General features: G+C 41.4%; 1 protein-coding gene across 4 annotated transcripts in view; it reads left to right on the top strand.

Annotated features, from left to right (window-relative positions):
• Positions 1 to 18,798, top strand: part of PRKAG2 (protein kinase AMP-activated non-catalytic subunit gamma 2) — a 185,443-nt gene that overhangs the window by 56,009 nt on the left and 110,636 nt on the right. For all 4 annotated transcript variants that reach the window (XR_015797739.1, XR_015797738.1, XM_088150058.1 and 1 more), the window contains exons 2-3: positions 2,508 to 2,579; positions 10,484 to 10,766. Coding sequence is in view for 2 of the 4 variants with exons in the window: in XM_088150058.1 (XP_088006184.1) it covers positions 2,508 to 2,579; positions 10,484 to 10,766 (355 nt within the window). In the remaining 2 variants the exon portion in view is untranslated. The remainder of the gene's footprint in view (positions 1 to 2,507; positions 2,580 to 10,483; positions 10,767 to 18,798) is intronic.

Here is an 18,798-nt window from a genome sequence, read left to right as displayed (position 1 = left end):
TTTTTAAAGCTTGGGTACTGTAGTTTTTCTGGTTACAAATTTTTTGTTTTAATGGCTTCTTTAAACTGGCTGGCGTGCACCTTAATTCTGAATAGGGCGGCGATTGTTTGCAACACGATGCAAACATTATTGCAAACAATTATTTGCTCTGCAAAGCCACCCACTGCCAGCGGCTACTGGCCCCGCAAAGCCAGTGGCTACTGAAACAACTTCCTGGTCGTTGTGGCTATAAGCTGCTGATCAAGAAGAGATTTGAATTCAGCTCCTTACTGGCATCTGCCATCGGGGGGGGGGAGTAGAGGCTAGTTGTTTTCTGATATCGTGAAAGTTCATAATTTCGTCGGCTGGATTCAGATGACCCACCGTACCCCCTTTTAATCTAGCCTGTTGTGCAAATCCAGCCATGGGGCTGGTGAATGGTCACTTGGGCATGCTGTGCAGACCGGAGATTGGGTTAATGGACTAAATCATGATTGGGTTAACCACGGGCGAGCTAATGACGCAGACGCAGCCACTGACTTCCGTGGATCTCTGACAATGAATGGAGAGATGGGCAGGATTCTCTTTGTCCTTGGCCCCTTCACAACTGCTGCTCTTGGTTCCTCTGTGCCATCTCAAAGTCCCTGGAGAACAAGGGATCTTCTCTTGGGGAATGGCAAGAAAGGAACCATGGACTGACAGCTCCCCAGCTTCTGAGCTTGTGTTTTTAAAGTCAAATGTCTACCCTTCATTTTGCTCTGAGCTTTCATGTGGTGGTTCAGGAGGCAGTTATCTCCTTCAGAGGACTGAAGGTCTTCCACCCCGGAGGGAGAGGCTGGACGAGGGAGAGGACCAAACATATGACAGCCTGAGCCCTGGGAATAACTCGAGTCCAGGGCCAACCCACAGCTCTGTCCTCTGCGCTACAAAAAATGGAGAAAATACAAAACAGCAAATGTTTCGTTAAAAACTGAAGTTAATCAGGGACTGTAAGTAGCACTTAGCAGGAGCAGGAAGCTAACTGCTGTTTATTTTCTTGAAACTGAGGACGTCTTGGGCATCCTTAAGTATGATTTTTCTTGCATTGCTTAAAGATACCTTATTGTCAGCATAAGGGTCTCTCTCCTCCTCCTCCTCCACCTCCAGTTTTCTTTTTTAAATATCATTAATTAATTGAATGAGAGGATGGGTCCCTGTGAATAAAAATAAATTAAGCAGCGGCACTCAAAGGCCATCTCTTTTTTAATTTAATTTGAAACTGCAGTCATGCTGATCTTCTTCCTGGGATTATTTGTGTCTCCAGTTAGAAACAAAGACAGCTTAGCAGTGATACGTTGTGGAATAAATCCTAGAGTCGTTGCGGGTGCGCAGAGAGGAATAGGAGCCCTGGGACAGTACGCAGATATTTCTTCGGTTTAGGAATGTAACACGGGAGGGCCTTCAGCTGGAAAAACCTGGATATGGTCTTTCTCGTGCATCTGGTCTAGAACCTTCTGGAAAGAGAATGGGGAGTGAGGAAGGAACTGCTACTTCTAACTGATTTCAGAAGACACCAAGGTAGGAGGGAAGACTTGTTAATGCCATTGCCCTTCCTCTTCTGGGAAGAAGAGAGCTGTGGTGGGTTTACTCAGAGAGCTTTTGTTCACGAGGAAGTAAAACCCTGAGGACCTTTGAAGATCATGAGACTGAGAGAGAGTAGGGAGAAATGTAATCCTCGTAAAAGAATTGCTGACTAGATCATTCACATGTTATGTTGCTTGAAAATAGGTCCGCAAGTGTTTCTGCTCCCGCTAAGGCCAAAAGTGATTTGGTTCCAGGAGCAAGGACTTTGGGGAGGTATCTTTGTGGTCTGAAAGAGTCCCCTCTGAAGTTCTCTCCTCTTTCTTCCACTTACTCGGCTTTATGGTGGACATGCAGACATATTCTTATATGTATACTTATCTAGGAGTAAGCAACGTTGGACTCAATGGGACATCTGAGTAGGTATGCACAGAGTGTACAGTCAGTCACTATTGTTTGCTTATATCAGTTACTGATACATCCTAGTTAGTATTTTCAAGTCATTATTCCATCCTTCCCTTGTTGAACTAACTTGTCATTCTTGATTGTTGGCCAGTTAGAAGCGATAAGATTTATGACCCCATAACACTTTATAAGGGGCGTCTAGAAGGGCGTGGTCCAAAAAGTTAAGGTGGCAACTAAGATGGTGTGACCAAAGCTCCACCCATTTTTTAATCCATCACCTGATGCCCATAAAAAAATGGCCAGAACTTCGATCACCCTGTTGCAGCTGCCATCTTGACTTTTTGGACTACACCTTGCGGCCAACCCTGTACCCTTTTATCCTGTGTTGTAATGCTCTTTAATGTTACTTATTGTTGCACTGACGTCATTCAAATAAACTCACCCTGGATCTGGGTTTACCTGCTCAAAAGGCTTGGGATCTTAGGAATGTTTGAGAATGATGAATAGTGTTCCCTTTTCAAGCTTTTATGAAATATTATGAATTTCTGTCTTGTTTCTCTTAGGATCTCAGCTCCTTTGCCATGCCATTCCTGGATGGGGATATGGACAGCAGTGAGAAACATGCTGCACGAAAGGTAGGGACCTTCAGACGCCACTCTGAATTAATGTGCTTGAACTCTTAAGAATGTTGTGTTATCCATGTTTACTCAGAGACAAAGAGAGGCAGCCTGATGTAATGGAATATGTTTGGGATGGAACCAGAAAGACTGGGGTTCAAGTCCACCTGCAGCCAAAGAAGATCACTAGGAGATTTTGGGCAATGCTGTATCTCCTGAATATTTCATAGGGGCAGTCAAACAAAAGGATTGATGGGAGCTGTACTCCAACTTATCTGGACAGCATCAGTTAGGGAAGGTTGGTTGAAGCTTATCTACACAGCTGAAGCTTATGTGTCTTCTCCCCTGGCTTCAATGATAAGGATCCTTCTTCTCGAATCTGTCAGTTTCCAAACGTGTGGAGTCTCAGAATCCTCATTTCCATTCCTGGGAATTCTGCAAGTTGAAGCCCACAATACTTGAAGATCTCCACACTGAAGAAGATGATGTTAGAATCTGCCTAAGTATCCCTTGGTGATCCCCTTCTGTTCTGATTCCTTTGAGGAAGGAAGCTTATTTTCCATCAATATCCTTCTGACAGGCTGACTCATGTTCTTCAGGAACTGTAGAGGTTTTGTCTTCCTGCTTTGGTGACCCAGTCTATTCAAGGAAAGAAATTATATATTTGTGGGGGAGAAAAAGCAATGAGAAAAAAAGCGTTGGGCAAGATGGCAAGCTTTTCTTTGCTAGAAGTAGCTTCAGAAGATATCTAAGGTCCACTTCTCTGATGTTTGTATTTGAAGTCTCTGTTGTGATCATCCACAGGCCTTATAATTATGTTAGTGATTAAGGAATCATTGGTTTGCCACTTCTACTCTTAATGCTTGATTCTATTCTCCTGTTAAATATCTGGATTCTTTGTGCCTATAAGTAGATCTTTATGCATTTTTTCTTTCCAGAATATTAAGGAACAATCAAAAATTCAGTCCTTGATTTTAGTGCCACCTCAAATTCTGTTTGGATCCCAGCTTGTTCCCTGCTACTATTTCTTCTGTGCTTTCAAAATCTAAAGCAAATGGGCTGAGTCCTCTTTTGCCTTTGGGGTCAATGTTGAAAAATCAGTATTTTAAAAATCATTCTATAAAGCAGTTTCCCCAGCATGGAGCCTTGTGGTTGGGACTATTCAGAATTCCAGGGGACACAATTCCAGCAGAGCTGAAACGCAACAGGTTCAAGAAAAAATGGAAAACTCAATAAAACTGAATCATGCCCAAACATTGACAACAAGATGTTAGGAATTGTATCTTGGACCATTTTCTCTGTCATTATACTTGGTGGAAAAATCTACCCCCACTGAGCAGTGTTGTGACATGCCTGTTGCATCAGTGAATTCCTAGTTGAAGACACTTCTAGAATGCATTATGAAGACTGGAGTCCTCTGTTTCCTGTCAGCATTTTGGCTGAAAAAATCCCAAGAAGAAAATAAGCATTCATTTCCCAAAATGAAGAGATCCTCCCATCCCAGGTGATTAGATTCACCAGCTCCATCCCATCTTTTTACATTTGAGTTTATTGAAAAAATGAAATCTCTTCAACCATGCTGAATTTCTGTTATCTTCCTTGTCACTGCCTGATGTAGAACTAATAAGCACAAACCTTTAGAGCCTGTTTGATGTAGGGATTAAGACACCAAGCTAGAAAGCAGGAGACTGTGAGTTCTAGTCCCGCCTTAGGTTTAAAGCCAGCTGGGTGACCTTGGGCCAGTCACTCTCTCTCAGCCCTAGGAAGAAGGCAATGACAAACTACTTCCCCAAAAAACTTGCCAAGAAAAAAGGAGTCAAGACTGATTTAAAGGCAAAAAAATGCCTTCAGGTCTCTTTCTATATTCATTGTTCTTCCCTTCATTTCCTAAGCTCTTTGTTCCACCAGTCAGGAAAATCACCCAATTAAATGTATCAGTAAGCTGCTCATTAAGTATCATTGGAAAAGCAGAAAACAAGCAGAGCCTTTCAGTTCTCCAGAATTGTATTTATCCTTCTCACTATAATGAGTTTCTCAACAAATCTTCAACATATCACATGAACTACTGACCAGTTGCTCAATATTGTCTTCTCAAGGAAGCTTCTTAAGGCATGCTGAGACCACAGAGTGGGATGGAGTGGAGAATTTCTACATGCAGAAAATGATTAAGAACCAAAAAAAGAATAAAGGTCAGCAGCTACGAATGGAAATGTGGAAGCAAGCAAGCAACCAGCATGTTAGCTATGCTCCAGTCTCATGGTACGCTGGAGCTGTGAAGAATTAAGGCTTACTGAAAACAAATAGTATGTCAGCAAATGCCGATAGATTGGTTCTTCTTTGTTCCTCCTTCCAGTGGGAGTGGTGAAGCAAAGCCAGAATATGTCTGTTCAGACCCCACCTTGAGTAATTCCAATCCTGGGTTCCACGCTGTAAGAAGGATTCAGACAAACTGGGACAGGTTCAGAGAAGGACAGAAAGGGTGACCAGGAGGCTAGAAGCCAGTTACTACCATGAGAGACTAAAAGACCTGGACATACTGATTTTTGAGAAGAGAAGAGGTGGTGGTGATCATATTCTTCAAGTACCTAAAGGGGCGTCACAAAGAAGGGGGTCAAGGCCTGTTTCCTACTGTCTTTGTGTAGCACATAGAATGATGTTCTTAAATTGCAGGAAGACAGATTCCAGTGGAACGTTAGGAAAAGCATCTGGACAGTAACAGGAGGTCAACAGTAGCGTCAACTGCCCCAAGAGATGGTACATTTCCTTTCTCTGGGTGGACTCAAGCAGAGGGTGGGTAGATATTTGTTGGGAATATTTTAATTTGGATTCTTGCACAGAGCAAAAGATTGGACAATCATCTTCACAACTTTTACGCTTCTACAATTTGTTTAACTTTATATGCAAATTTGGAACTTTGCCTATGTAAGCTTCTTGAGACTGATTGTTGGGGAAAATATTAGCAGGTGGCCTTTATGTGTCCCATAAAAAAGTGCCCACTGGCATTTTTTATCGATTTATTTTTAAAAGGTATGTGCTGTTCTTCAAACCAGGTTTTCTCAGGGCATCTGGTTAGCCTCTGTGGGAACACTGTGCTAAACTGGATGATACTTTGACCTGCCTCTTTGTGATATTATACTGAAATGAAAATGAATATTTCTCCTGGGGAAGCCATGGACACATTTGGAAGGATAGCATTTTAAATGCAGTTGTTCTCCTCCTGTTCTGATTTTTTTACCCCTTGAGACAATTTCAAGAAAAATTCCAGAAGCACATTTTTCTGTCTGGCATTAACATTTTCCAGGATCCATTGATTTCACAAGCAGATTGATTTAGCAGCAGAAATCAGCTGAAATATCGTGGAGCTGACTCACATCTTTCACAGTACAACACTTTAGGATTTTTACAGTCTAACTGAGAGGAAAAAATGGCTATTAAGCAAAGTACATTCCAGCACCTTAAAAGGTTTGGATTCCACCCACTCCCTTCCTGCTGCTGTTCTGCTTTCTCATCTATGATGCAAACACTATTATCCCTGGGATTGGAGCTTTAATTTTCCCTAATCAAAGGCTAAAAGGAAAGTTATGATGCCACCTGATGAGATCGTCTGCTTGTGCAAATGGGGTTTTGCCTGTAGCTGCCAGTGAAGGTTTATAGTTGGGGGCCTTCTTGATGTTTTTGTCACTTTCTTCTTGATTATCTTAGTAATGAGTGCAAAAAGCTGTTGCAGACATTTTTGGGGCCAAACCAAGAATTTGTAGGAGGACATAAATACACAAATAGCCATACGGGCTGGGGAACATGGCAGTTGTAGCCTACCACATCTAGCAAACACCAGGTTGTGGAAGGATGTCTTAGCTTAGGAAGAGATAACCAAGTCTCACCTCCAGGTGCTTTGGCCCTCAGTTCCCTTCCCCTCCAGCTCAGCATGGGTTGGGTTATAGTCCCAAACACTTGAAGCGGGGTAGGTGTCTTCCTCTGTTCTAGAATAACAAGAAACATAGGACAACCCCAGGGGAGTAAGTTTGGGTGTTATATGATGGCAATCCTGGGCAAGATGCAACAAGTTTCTTCCTAGATAGCTTCTTGAAATAAGATAAATGCTTTTGCTTCCAAGCAAAGTGGGGAAATTCAGTGAGGGTCTCTTTGATGTGTGGGTTTGCCAGATTGCTTTGGGTTTTCCCTGAAAGAGAAGAATGGGAGGGAGATGAAGAAGAACATGGTCAGTCCCTCAGATTCACCACAGATGTTCACCACAAGCTACAAGGAAGAGCAGTAAGAATAGATGGTCTACTCTCCAGCCAGAGGGAAGGCCACACGATGGAAAGATGATCCATCTCCGAGGGCAAGAGTAGAACCATAAAAGTAATATTGATATTGTAATTCTAAGAACTATACTGTGGTTAAAAAAATGGTATGGAGAAAGGAATACTGTACAAGTTGATGGGTATAGTCTTTGTCAGCCTGATGGCTCTGATGGCTTTTAGTAAGTGAATTTGTATTGATGCTTCCATAGACCAGGCACTTATTTTATATTTTATATTTCATATTTCATATTTCATATTTCATATTTCATATTTCATATTTTATATTATTTTAAAAATTAACAACCCATTCAGCCTGATGTCTCTGATGGCTTTTAGTAACTGAATTATATTGGTGCGTTCATAAGCCAGGTATTTACTATTTTATTTTATTTTATTTTATTTTATTTTATTTTATTTTATTTTATTTTATTTTATTTTACTTTAAACCATAATTTGGGTGGTTTTCAATAAAACACAGTTAAAACTTGTACAACAAAATCAAATGCATTTAAAAATAAAGCTGCCATACAAACTAGCAGGGGGAAGACAGTTGTCAAAATCCAAAACAATGCAAATTAAAATGCAATTAAAATGTGGTAAATAATGGCACCACATAAAGTAAGCCCCTAGGCTATGTTATTAACTGTTACTGACCATCTGGGGCTCAAGTTTAGACATACTGTAGCAAAATTTGACTATGTTCAGGGAAGCAAAGTTACCTTAAACATCTAGTACAGCGGTCAAACATTTTTGTCTCAGGACCCCTTTACATTACAGACCCCAAAGGGCTTTGGTTGATGTGAGTTATATCTATTGATACTTTCTGTATTAGAAATGAAAACTGAGAAAATTTAAAATATTTATTTATTGACTTCGCAGACCTGGGGCCCCCAGGGGCCCCCAGGCCACAGTTTGAGAACCACTGATCTAGTAAATAGCGTAAACAGAGCTTAGAAGAACATCCCGTAGATTTAGGTACGAGGGGGGCAATGGGTTGAACACAAGGGCCCCTGTAAAGTTGGCAGTAAAGAACTGCATGGCCAGTTTGGGGGTAGAAAGACAGTCTGATGTCATAACTTACTGTACATTGTTGAATGCTCTGAGCAGAGATTTACCACTTCGCTGTATTTTCTTCTCTAAAGCCCAGAGCAAACACCACTATTGCTGTGAAATTATGGTAAGAAAGGCCCTGAGCAAAGGAAATCTCTGTATGGGCAACAGAGAGAGAAAGATTAAAATAAAGACTCAATCAAGTCCTACAATCAGAGACTCTGGCGAGAAAAAAATCTTTGCCGTTTCAAGGTAGTGAATTAGAAATGGACTCATTTTCCCCCTTTTGTTCCCTATTAATGTCTTCAGCAGCAAAGCAATTATATGCTTACTGATAAATCACAATGTTTGGCCCGCTGCTTCCTCACTGTCCTCAGATCATACTGGTATTGTGATTAAAACTATGAGAAAATTTTAGGTTGGTCTAACTTTCCCCAGACTGGGACCTTCATTGGCCAGGTTGATTGGGAATCCTGGGAGTCGGGGTTCAGCTGTCTCGAGAGCCCCAGATCAAGGACGCTCAGAGATGTCCATTCAAATATGTACACAAGATACAAAACACATTAAATAGGGGCAGGCTTCCTTCATGCAGTGGCAGCTGTCTTCTTGACTTTTTTGACCCCCAGTGCCCCTGGAGATACTTCTGTATTTCAGTGAATGTGCATTTTTTTTTAATGTTTGTGAAAAGTAATGAGCTGTGACCATCTCTCTAAGGCAGTGTTGTCCAAACTTGGCCACTTTAAGATGAGTGGACTTCAACTCCCAGAATTCCTCAGCCAGCATGGCTGGCTGGGGAATTCTGGGAATTGAAGTCCACTCATCTTAAAGTGGCCAAGTTTGGACAACACTGCTCTAGGGAATGTATATGAGTGAAGGCCCTTGCGTAGCCAGAGTCTGTTTTCAGAGCCAGTTGTTGTGTTGAAGTGATAATTATGTCGTCTCAACAATTGAGAGGCATCTTTCCTGAGGTCTGATTTGGGCCAGACACCCCAATATTAGCCTGGTGGTTTAATTTTGCCAAATGTAATTTTAAAAGTTGAATTTTTCACATAACACACAAAAAAGAGGCAGAATGAAATCAAATTAAAACAGTGCTTTTTGATATTGCCACTATGGATTTGCCATGAAAGAAGAACTTTGGGAGGAACTTTACAGAGGATACTTACTGGCAGTTGGAATATTATGGAATATATGTTACCTATATTACCTATAAGGCCCCACGTGGGATAGGGCCTGGTTACCTGAGGAACTGTCTGTCTTCCATAGTATCTGCCCATCCTGTATGATCAGACACAGCCAGCTTGCTCTGGGTCCCACCAATTAAGTGATGTCATCCAGAGGGTTTATCATCATGGAGGTCAGAGCACAAAGACTGAAGAGAGCCATAGAGACTTGCTTAAAGAGAAGCTGGAGAGAAGGAGGATGAAAGATGACCACTGGCTAGTCAGAATAGCAGTTAAGGTGTTAGATTAGGACCAAGAAGACCCAGATTTACGTCCACCTTCAGGCATGGAAGCTTATGGGGTCACTTGAAGCCAGGTATTGTGTAAACCCAAAGTATTTCATAGGTTTGCTGCTATGAGGATAATTGAAGTAGGGGTGCTTTGTGTGTGCGTGTGTGCATGTGTGTGTATGTGTGCATACACATATTGCCTTGAGCTCCTGGAGGATAACTGGAGATAAAAATCTAGCATACACTTCTCCAAATGTGTGGACTTCAGCAAAGTTCGTGTTGGCTGGAGGATATCCACATTGGGAAAGGATCATCTACCAAAATATGTACATACATACAGTGAATCATATCAGGGAAAGTGGGCTTAACAAAATCTAGGGAATCACTTTTTTCTTGTTCATGTGGATGGTAGTCTGGAGAAAGAAAAAGAAGATTGTGATGGTGATGGTGAAGGTGAAGGTGGTGCTAGCCCAGTGAAAGAGACATGAAATCACATTGGTTTTTGCCTACTTTTGACTCCTGACCTTGATTCAATATTTCCCATTGGTAGATTGCTTTTTATAGAAAAAAAATTGTACATCCTGGTCTTAAGACTTCCAAATCTCATGTCATCTTCTTAATCCCAGTGTCTGTATAACCTTTGCTATACAGCTTCCCCCACTGACTTTGCCTGTTGGAAGCCCTTGGGAAGGTCACAAATGGCAATCACATGACCCTGGGACTGTCGTAAATACATGCCGGTTGCCAAGCACCTGAATTTTGTTCATGTGACTGCAGGGACGCTGCAACAGTCATAAGTGCAAGGACTGGTCATAAGTCACTTTTTTCAGCACCATCATAATTTCAAAAGGTTGTTAAACGAATGGTCGTAAGTCAAGGACGACCTGTAATTCTGTTTCAAAAGTACAATGTACAATAATGAAAAGGTGGTGGATTTTGCATATACATAATAAAGCCTTGCACTTGGATGTTGAAATAGAATCAGGTGATATCTGATTTTTTGTTGTGTTAATTCCTAATATTTCAACCCAACACTCACCTTGCAAGATTAAGGGGTTTATAGAGTTGGCTGTGGAGTGAAAAAAACTGATACCCCCTTTCTCTTTCCTTTGTAGACAGATGACAGCAACAACTCAGGGAGCCCCTCCAAAGGAATCTTCTCAAAGGGGTTCCCGAACCGGCCTTCCAGTCCAGCCTCTGCTCCTGTCAAGTCTAAACACAGTCCGGGCTCACCCAAAACAGTGTTCCCCTTCCCGTACCAGGAATCACCACCTCGCTCTCCTCGTCGCATGAGCTTCAGTGGGATTTTCAGGTCATCTTCAAAAGACTCTTCCTCCTCTGGCTCTAACCCTTCCACCTCTCCTGGAGGGATCAAGTTCTTCTCCAGATCAAGAAAAAGTAAGGAGTTGATCATATTTTTCCACAAGAGTTTTGCTCTAGTTCCTTTACCTGCAGTACGAAAATAAGTTAGAGGAAGGAGGAAAACAGGAGAGATGTGCAAGTAGCTTGTATTCTGAATTTGAGCTTCTTGATTCAGTGGGTGGGAAATGTATAAGTTGTGTCTGTGTGCTGAAATGGTTGGGTTGGACCAGCCATCGCTCTGCTGAGATGGGGGCAGCCTATGCAAGAAGCTGTGTCGGCCCCTCCAAACATTTTTAAAGCTCTGCTCCTCAATTTTCATCCCTTCCTTCCTTTCTCCTGGTTTCTGCACTCTTCCATCCTTATCAGCAGGTACATACAAAAGCTTGGGTGATACTGAATTTGGGAGCTTTCTGGACTATGGGATCCTTGACTAGTGTCCAGTGGTCTGACCTTAATGGCTCTAGTATGAATCAAGCAATGTTTTCTCAAAGTTTTCACTAGCTTCTAATTATGATGGCTGTATGCTACTTCCAGGGTCAGACTTAGCATATCTTGCCTCTAGGTAGCAGTATTTGGGGAACCGTGCATCTGCTGTAGAACACATTCTCTTCAACGGCCCAGTGCTGACTGCAACCAGTGCTGATGTACAAAACAAAGAATTCCAGCACTGGCTAGAATGCATATCTAAGAGGATTGCTCCTGTGCTTTGTGTTCTTCATTGGAAATGTTCACCACCGTCTGTGCCTCTGTCCTCCAAGCTTGGCTTCCATACCCATTCAGCTGGCATTTCCAAGCTAAAAGCATGTGCAATCTACGGTTGATAAGAACAAAGCAAAGGAGAAATGTGTTGGATTTACAGTGGATTGTGAATGGCTTGCAAATCAAATGAATTGTGACAGGGCATGTTAGCAGAAGAGAGCTATGGTTCTCATATTGTCCTTGCAGGTTGCTTCTATACATCTGGTTATTCTGAGTTATTCCTGGAAAAAGTCCTGGAAGAAATTTTGCTGGATTAGGTAGGCCTTTAATCTGATGGATATTGGCTTCCTTTCCTAGTTATTCAATGAGAAAGTTTGCTAGACTAGGTAGGCCTTTAATCTTCAAAGACTAGCTTCCAATCTTGGTCTGCTGTAGATCCCAGAGAATTAGCATCAGTTAGAACTGACCAGCTTTTCCAAATCTGATTCCTTAAAAATGTGTTTGTGTGGCTGCCCATCTTAAACAACTCTGGGTGGTTACAGCACTCATGGTGCATATCTCAAGCGATCCAGACTGAGAAAAGCTTGAGTACTTAGTTAGAAGAACTATGTATGTGACTTAATCAGAAGGCTCTTTTGTATGTTCGGGTAAACCTGGAGTGGAAGGAAGCTCCGAAAAGAGAATAATCCCCATCAAAACTAGGCACAGTAGCTTGAATGACTCCTAGAAAACTGTTCCCATTAGGGCATCTTTACATCACCCATTTATAGAATTTCTGATTAGTCATCATGCCAGCTACAAGGCACTCAAGGAGACAAATCTAAGAATTGTAATAAGAGCATAATAAATTCTGCAATATGAATTAATTTGGATTGTATCTTCATTCTAGTAAAGAAAGTTGGGCACGACTTGAGGATGACTCAGTGACTAATTGCCTCTCACCTAGATATAGAGAGACCATCCTCTTCCACTTCTTGGTGCTGTCATTACTCTCTTTCTTTGGTTGAGAGTTTAGTTCATATGGTGTATGATAGAGATACTACTGCATGGAGGAAGATTGACACTGGAAGATGACAAACTTGGAACATCTTCAGGTTGGGCTTGGAAGGACCCTTGTTAGCAACCCTACAGAGCCACCAATTCCCAATCTGGTGACCTCCAGCTCCCAACCAGCCTAGCAATATAACCATATTACATAGATTATAGTAAACAAGATGGCTCAGGAGTTTTTCTGGCTATAAAGTGACTTCTTGCATATCTTCCCAGCAATGGACAGTCCTCCAAACAGAAGTTTAATGTGGTCTGCTCTTCAGATTTACACCTTAAGATGATGCTGTTTGTTGTACTTTCCTGTTTTCTTTTGATAAGGTTCAGGCTTCTAAACTACTAGATTTATGGCAGTCTTCTAGAGGACATTCAGACCTCTATAGTCTCCTTGGCTCTTGATACAGAAGTCAAGTTGAGGCTTCAGTTCATGTTTGAGAATCTCTGTAATGTAATCTTTAATAGAAGTCCAAATCCACAATCCACTAAGTAAAATTAGTATCCATAGGGAAAGATTGAAAATTAGCTTATCTATATGTTTATTATCCAGATGCTTCTCATGGATAAAGAGGAGACATCTCTACCTACAATTGGCTTTTGAAAATGGTCGAGGGAGATTTCAGATGAAACCAAGATGCTGTATTTGCTTTCAGTAATTGGTTTTGTCAATTTAAGGCAGCCTTTCCCAAACCTGACACCTTTCAGACACTCTGGGACCATAAAATACCCAGAATACGTAGCCAACAAAGCATCAAGTTGGGGAAGCTTGGTTTAAAACATATTTTTTCTTTTTTAAAAAAAATCCTATCATTGGGTTGGATGGTCTTTGTGTGTGAATATTTGCAAAGATGAAAGGACTGCAAAATTCTGCCCATAATAAATCATCTTTGAAAGACCCTGGATTTCTTCCAACAAAATCCAGTTCTTTTCCATTTAATAAAATTAATGTTTTCCACCTTATTTGGCTAAGATAAAATGACATAGTAAGCTTCTCTTCCCTAGGGACCAAGGAAACAAAAGTATGATTTTAAACGTGTTTAGATTAATTTTGGAGTTTTTCTAGGCTTGTTCAGGCATTTCATATAATAACATTTGATTGTTAAGTATTAAAAAATACCATTATTCAAAGAGCAAAATAGCACTGAGGGAGGGAGGTGGAGACCAGAAGTTATTTCTGATGAAATCTGTAGGCAGAAAGGTGGCCTGGGATATCTAAGCTCTGAATCGACTCACTTTTAAAAATATTGATAACTTTTTTGTTTTAGAACATAGGTGTCATAAATACAAATGCATTATTGAAGGAAACATGATTATATGAACATGAACTTATACAATAGAAAGTACAACCAGAAAGAAGCAAGATAATTGAAGGGGGAGAACTTGGAACTTAAATACTGCTTTCACAATTGAATTTAATCCCTTCCGACATTTCATTTTCTTTCAAAATGTAAGCCTGGCAGTTTCTTATAATGCTAGCACTGGCAATGACAGTTAATAAAATTCAAGGAGAAATACTGAATCATGCTGAAATGCAATCGCTTGTGATCAGGTATAGAGTTATGTGTAGGAATATCCAGGGTGAAACCATGGAAAAGAATGAAAAATTGTCAAAGAGCTCCTCAAGAAACATTTATCAGAGAAGGTGGAACGTATACCAGATAGTCTTCAAAAATATTCAGAGATCTGAATTCATGTCATAGAATCATAGGTGTCTTGAGAAGACAGCTTATTTGGATCAAAAATAGACACCAGCGGACACATTCATAAATATATATTCTCAAATACTCTCATAATTCCTTTAACAGTCCATCATGTCAAAGTAGAAGCATTGATCTTGCTCAAAATCCTTACTCAAGGGGACACACATAAAAACAAACTGGTGGAGCTTCAATCAAACTGGTGCGGCCACCCTCTCGCTATTTTGACCAGACCCTGCACAGAGGTACCTGTAGGGAGGGGCAAGAAAGTCAGGATGGTAGTTATGACCCATGAGATCGCCCTAGATTATGAATGAACGCTAAGGCTGTGGGATCCACACCCTGAGATATGACAGTTCTTGCATAATTTTGAGAGAGATGTAAGTTCAAGACACAAAAATAACACTAGCTTGTATACTATACTACCATACTACTGGAAACATTCCTTTGTTCTTAAACTGAATTATGTATAGTTTGACTCTGTTTTCTACCATGCTTCTCACTGTTTTGATTTTGCGTTTGGGGGTAATTTTAGGCCAGTGAGAGTTGCTTGAGTTCACATTATAGACATCTAGAATGATAAGACTTGGAAAGACTTTCGTGATCATTTAGGCCAACCCCCTGGCCCAGTGCAGGAATATGGTACTACGGCCACCCTGAAGATGGCCTTCCGTCCTCTACATAAACACCTCCAGCGAAGGAGATTCCAACCTGTTTCACTCTTGATTCCAGTCCATATTCCTTTGCTGGTTTCTTTACAAGCTAAACCCCTAAGGAGAAAGCTGAACAATGAACTTTTATTTTTGTGTACCTTTAGAAGATGCCAATCAGCCTCTTCCAAACAGAGAACTCTGGGAGCTGTAGTCTCAGCATGTTTGGAGAACACTAAGTTGGGGAAATCTGCTGTATCTTTTGCTAGAAAAACAACAGTTCCCTAGCTTTCTAGACCAGTCTTTAGACTGTAGCGCAGGACCCTCTGCAAAATGTAAGAGGAGAAGCTTCAGTGGGAAACTCTGGCTCCAAATTGTGTTCTTACTAACCGAGGTTGCAATAACACCACCGTGTCTGATCTGAAATCCCATGCATTAGAGTGTTGAGGAAGGGAGAGAAGAAAGCAAAATGCATAGTAGGAACATGTAATGTTTACATGGGAGGGTCTTGACCTAATCTGTCAAGAGATCAGATTAAACAACAAGCAGATTTATGTATAGCCCTAAAACACTTTCCAGAGAATAGAATGGCCCAAAATATAATGCTGGGCTAAATATTGTCCCCCATTGTACTACTAGTTTCCCCTGCAAATGTCATGAAAGGATATTAGTGACTTTTGGAGTACATAAGGCTAATATTCTTGATGACATGATTAGAAGTTTCTCCCTTTTTCTTCTTCTTGCTATGGAAGGAAAAAAAGAGAAGAGGGAAGGGAAGGGAAGGGAAGGGATGCGGAGATAGATAGGTAGACAGACAGACAAACAGGCATGAGATTTGCTATTTATGCTACCTTTAAGAGTGTGTAGTGTTGCTTTGCATTGGGGATCTAATGCCCCATGATCATGACACTGCCTTTTTCCAATGGAAATTCCTGGGGGATAGAAAGAGAAGAAAAAAGATGGCTGGAAAACTGAAATTTTACTCTTGGGCTATGTAAGTGCCTGAATCAGGAGAACTAATCACTGACGAGGAGGGTAGCCTCCTCTGATACCTCCTGCAGTCAAGACCTTATGGTGAACTTGTGCACAAATGCTGGGAATTAGTAGGAGCCAGCTGCCGAAAGGACCTACGATCAGATATCCATCAACAAAAGAAAGCAACCATATACTGACATTCTTGGCGGATCCTTAGATGGTGGTGTGGAAGAAGAAGAGGATGGGAACAATCAACCCGTTCTCACTGTCTGGCCTTGGGATCACTTGTTATAAATAAGGCAAGCCAAGTGGGACAGTGCAGATGGTCTGATCTCCAAATGTTTGATAGTAGGTTTTGCCATCCTCCTGCCCATTGAGATTGACAGGTCCAAACTGGAGGTGTTACTACTCCCCAATCCTTCCAAAGCAATTGGAAGTTGATTGTCTTCACTTCTGCCTCCTTTGAAATTCTGAGAAATCTGTGATCCAATGGAAAACCCTAGGAAGATGCGTTAAAGAAGGAGAGAGAAAAAATGGATTCAGGAATCAGGGGTAGGAAAGTTCCCCTCCACGGGAAATTAGGCCACCCCTAAGGCTACTTTGATGCAATTTCAGGTACTCTGCCACTAAGGCAGTAATAATGAAGGTGAGGTTCTGTAGAGAGTAAGGAAGATGACCCTGACAGAGAGAGGCCAGATCCATTACCAAAGCATGAGGAGAAAAACATAGTTTAAGTCCAAAGCAAGAGCAAACCTCATCCCATTTTAGCACTGAAGATGTTACCTAGCCGGGTAATGAAACGTTTGCAAGAAAAGAACCAAGCTCAGAGAACCCCACGGACTCCACAGTTCAACCCTGAGCTACACATATTCGCCTCCATTGCTCACACAAAGATATTGTGTGAAAGCATCCTCGAGAAATACTTCAGAATTTTAAAATAATGTTAGCCTCTTAGTGGCTTGCCAGCCACAAAGATCAGGTCTGATGAGTTTTACAGCAAATTGAGCAGTATTTGTGGAGATAAAAGGGGAAAAGGTGTAGGAATCATTTGCTTACTTGCCGGGTTGAGATACAGGTAGTCTTTGTTTAGCGACTCCCTTGTTTAGCAACCATTCGCAGTTATGACACTGATGAAAAAGTAACTTTGCAACCAGTCCTTGCATTTATGACCTTGGCAGGTCTGTAGAGCAAAGGAAAGCTGAAGGAAGAGCATAAGCACAGTCATGATTTCACTTAGCGATCACTTTGCTTAACAACCGAGTTGCTGGTCCCAATTGTGGTCGCTAAACAAGGACTACCTGTATTGTGCTAAGCTGTTTGTGATTTTACCTATAGTTTGTTGAATAAACCACAGTGACTGGGTTCACCCATCGCACAGAGCCAAAATGAAAGAATCCGTGGGCTGGCTTTGTGCAATGTGCGAACCTGGCCCTGGAGAAAAGCATTAGTCAGACATGATAAATATTAATGTTAATAACAATAATAATGAATGGCTTGTCATGATATTAATAATGGCAGTGTAGTCAAGGGCAGGGCTTTGATTATGTGATGGCGGCTGCCATCTTGAATTCTTTTAATAGCTTTGCAGCATCCCTGTGCAAAGAAAGGAATGTGCTACCTTTTATGAAGCATGACAACATTGAATGCAATTTGGTGTTGGTCTAGAGCAGTGTTTCTCAAACGTTTTGCTCTCAGGACCCCTTCCCACTTTTAAAAATTACGGAGGGCCCCCAAAGAGCTTTGGTTTGTATGGGTTATACTTACTGATATTTACCATATTAAAAATGAAACCGGATGCGTTTGTAGAATATTTATTTATTGAATCAAGTAAAAGTAACAATATTAAGCCCATTAGATATTAACATAAATTTAAAAACCCATCTTTTTAACAAATAAAAAATAATAATGAGGAGAGTGACCCTGTTTTACATCTTTGCAAATATCTTCAATATCTGGCAAACAGTTTTGATTTCACAGTTCCCTGAGAGGATCTTGGGGTGCCCCCGGGGTCTTTGGACCACACTTTAAGAAACGCTGGTCTAGAGCAGTGTTCCTCAACCTTGGCAGCTTTAAGCATGCTGGCTGGGGACTTCTGGGAGTTGAAGTCCACACATCTTAAAGTGGCCAAGGTTGAAAAACATTGACCTAGACCTACCCCTACTCCTAAGAAGAAGAAGAGCTGTCCTTGTTGTGTTTGAAATCAACACCCCCTTGCCTTCCTTTCTGTGGAGGCTGCCCAAGATTGATTTATCTTCAAATAATATATTGTGTAGGTGGATCTTGGCCAGAACAATACCTATAGCCTGGTACATCCAGCCCTAGAGATCCAGCTGGGGCAACAGAAGACAGAGGGCAGGTCTTCTCAACCCCCCGCAGTCTCTCGATATTAAATCACCCGAAGTGTGTTTTTCTTCTCCACATCAATACATTCAGAGATGCAATGAGAACCTTTGCAGCAGCAAGAAGGCAAAAGAAATCAGGAATCTTCCCCTTGGCTTTATTTTCAGTCACGGTATCTTAAGATTGGCCAGATTCCTTGACCTGAGCCCTATTTTTAGACTCTGGAATAAAATTAACCCTTTTGTTAAACCTCTTCCTTTGGAATCTGAGATTAGCTTGGCTCCCACCCTGATGGCGTTCTGGAGGGCTGGAAAGACCTGACTGTTCTCCCGGGTCCTGGACTAGGGTGACTGGGGCTCCTTGTTGGATATGTCTCCATGTGTTTTGACAGTGTTGGCTAGATTTGCCACCTTGCTCTCTATTTTTTTCCTGCTTTCTATTATATTTATTTATTCTGTCTTGCTGACGTTGTGAGTGGCCCAGAGTCAATGCCGAAATGGAAGAAGACAAATAAAATAAATAAACATGAGGACAGGAGAAGGCCTGACAAATTTCCCTGAGATCTTGCCCCATTTCTCAAGCTATGTCCTCTGTAAAACAGATTTTCCATCAGAGGTGAGATCACATCTCCTGGAATGAGATCAGATTTCAGACAGTGATGAA

The sequence above is a fragment of the Python bivittatus genome, unplaced genomic scaffold (assembly GCF_059951505.1).
Source record: "Python bivittatus isolate LINGU-HERP-01145 unplaced genomic scaffold, Pbiv_v1 ctg000610_np1212, whole genome shotgun sequence".
In the NCBI taxonomy this organism is placed as follows: domain Eukaryota; kingdom Metazoa; phylum Chordata; class Lepidosauria; order Squamata; family Pythonidae; genus Python; species Python bivittatus.
Note: the sequence above shows the minus strand (reverse complement) of the source record. Positions and strands in the feature narration are given on the sequence as shown.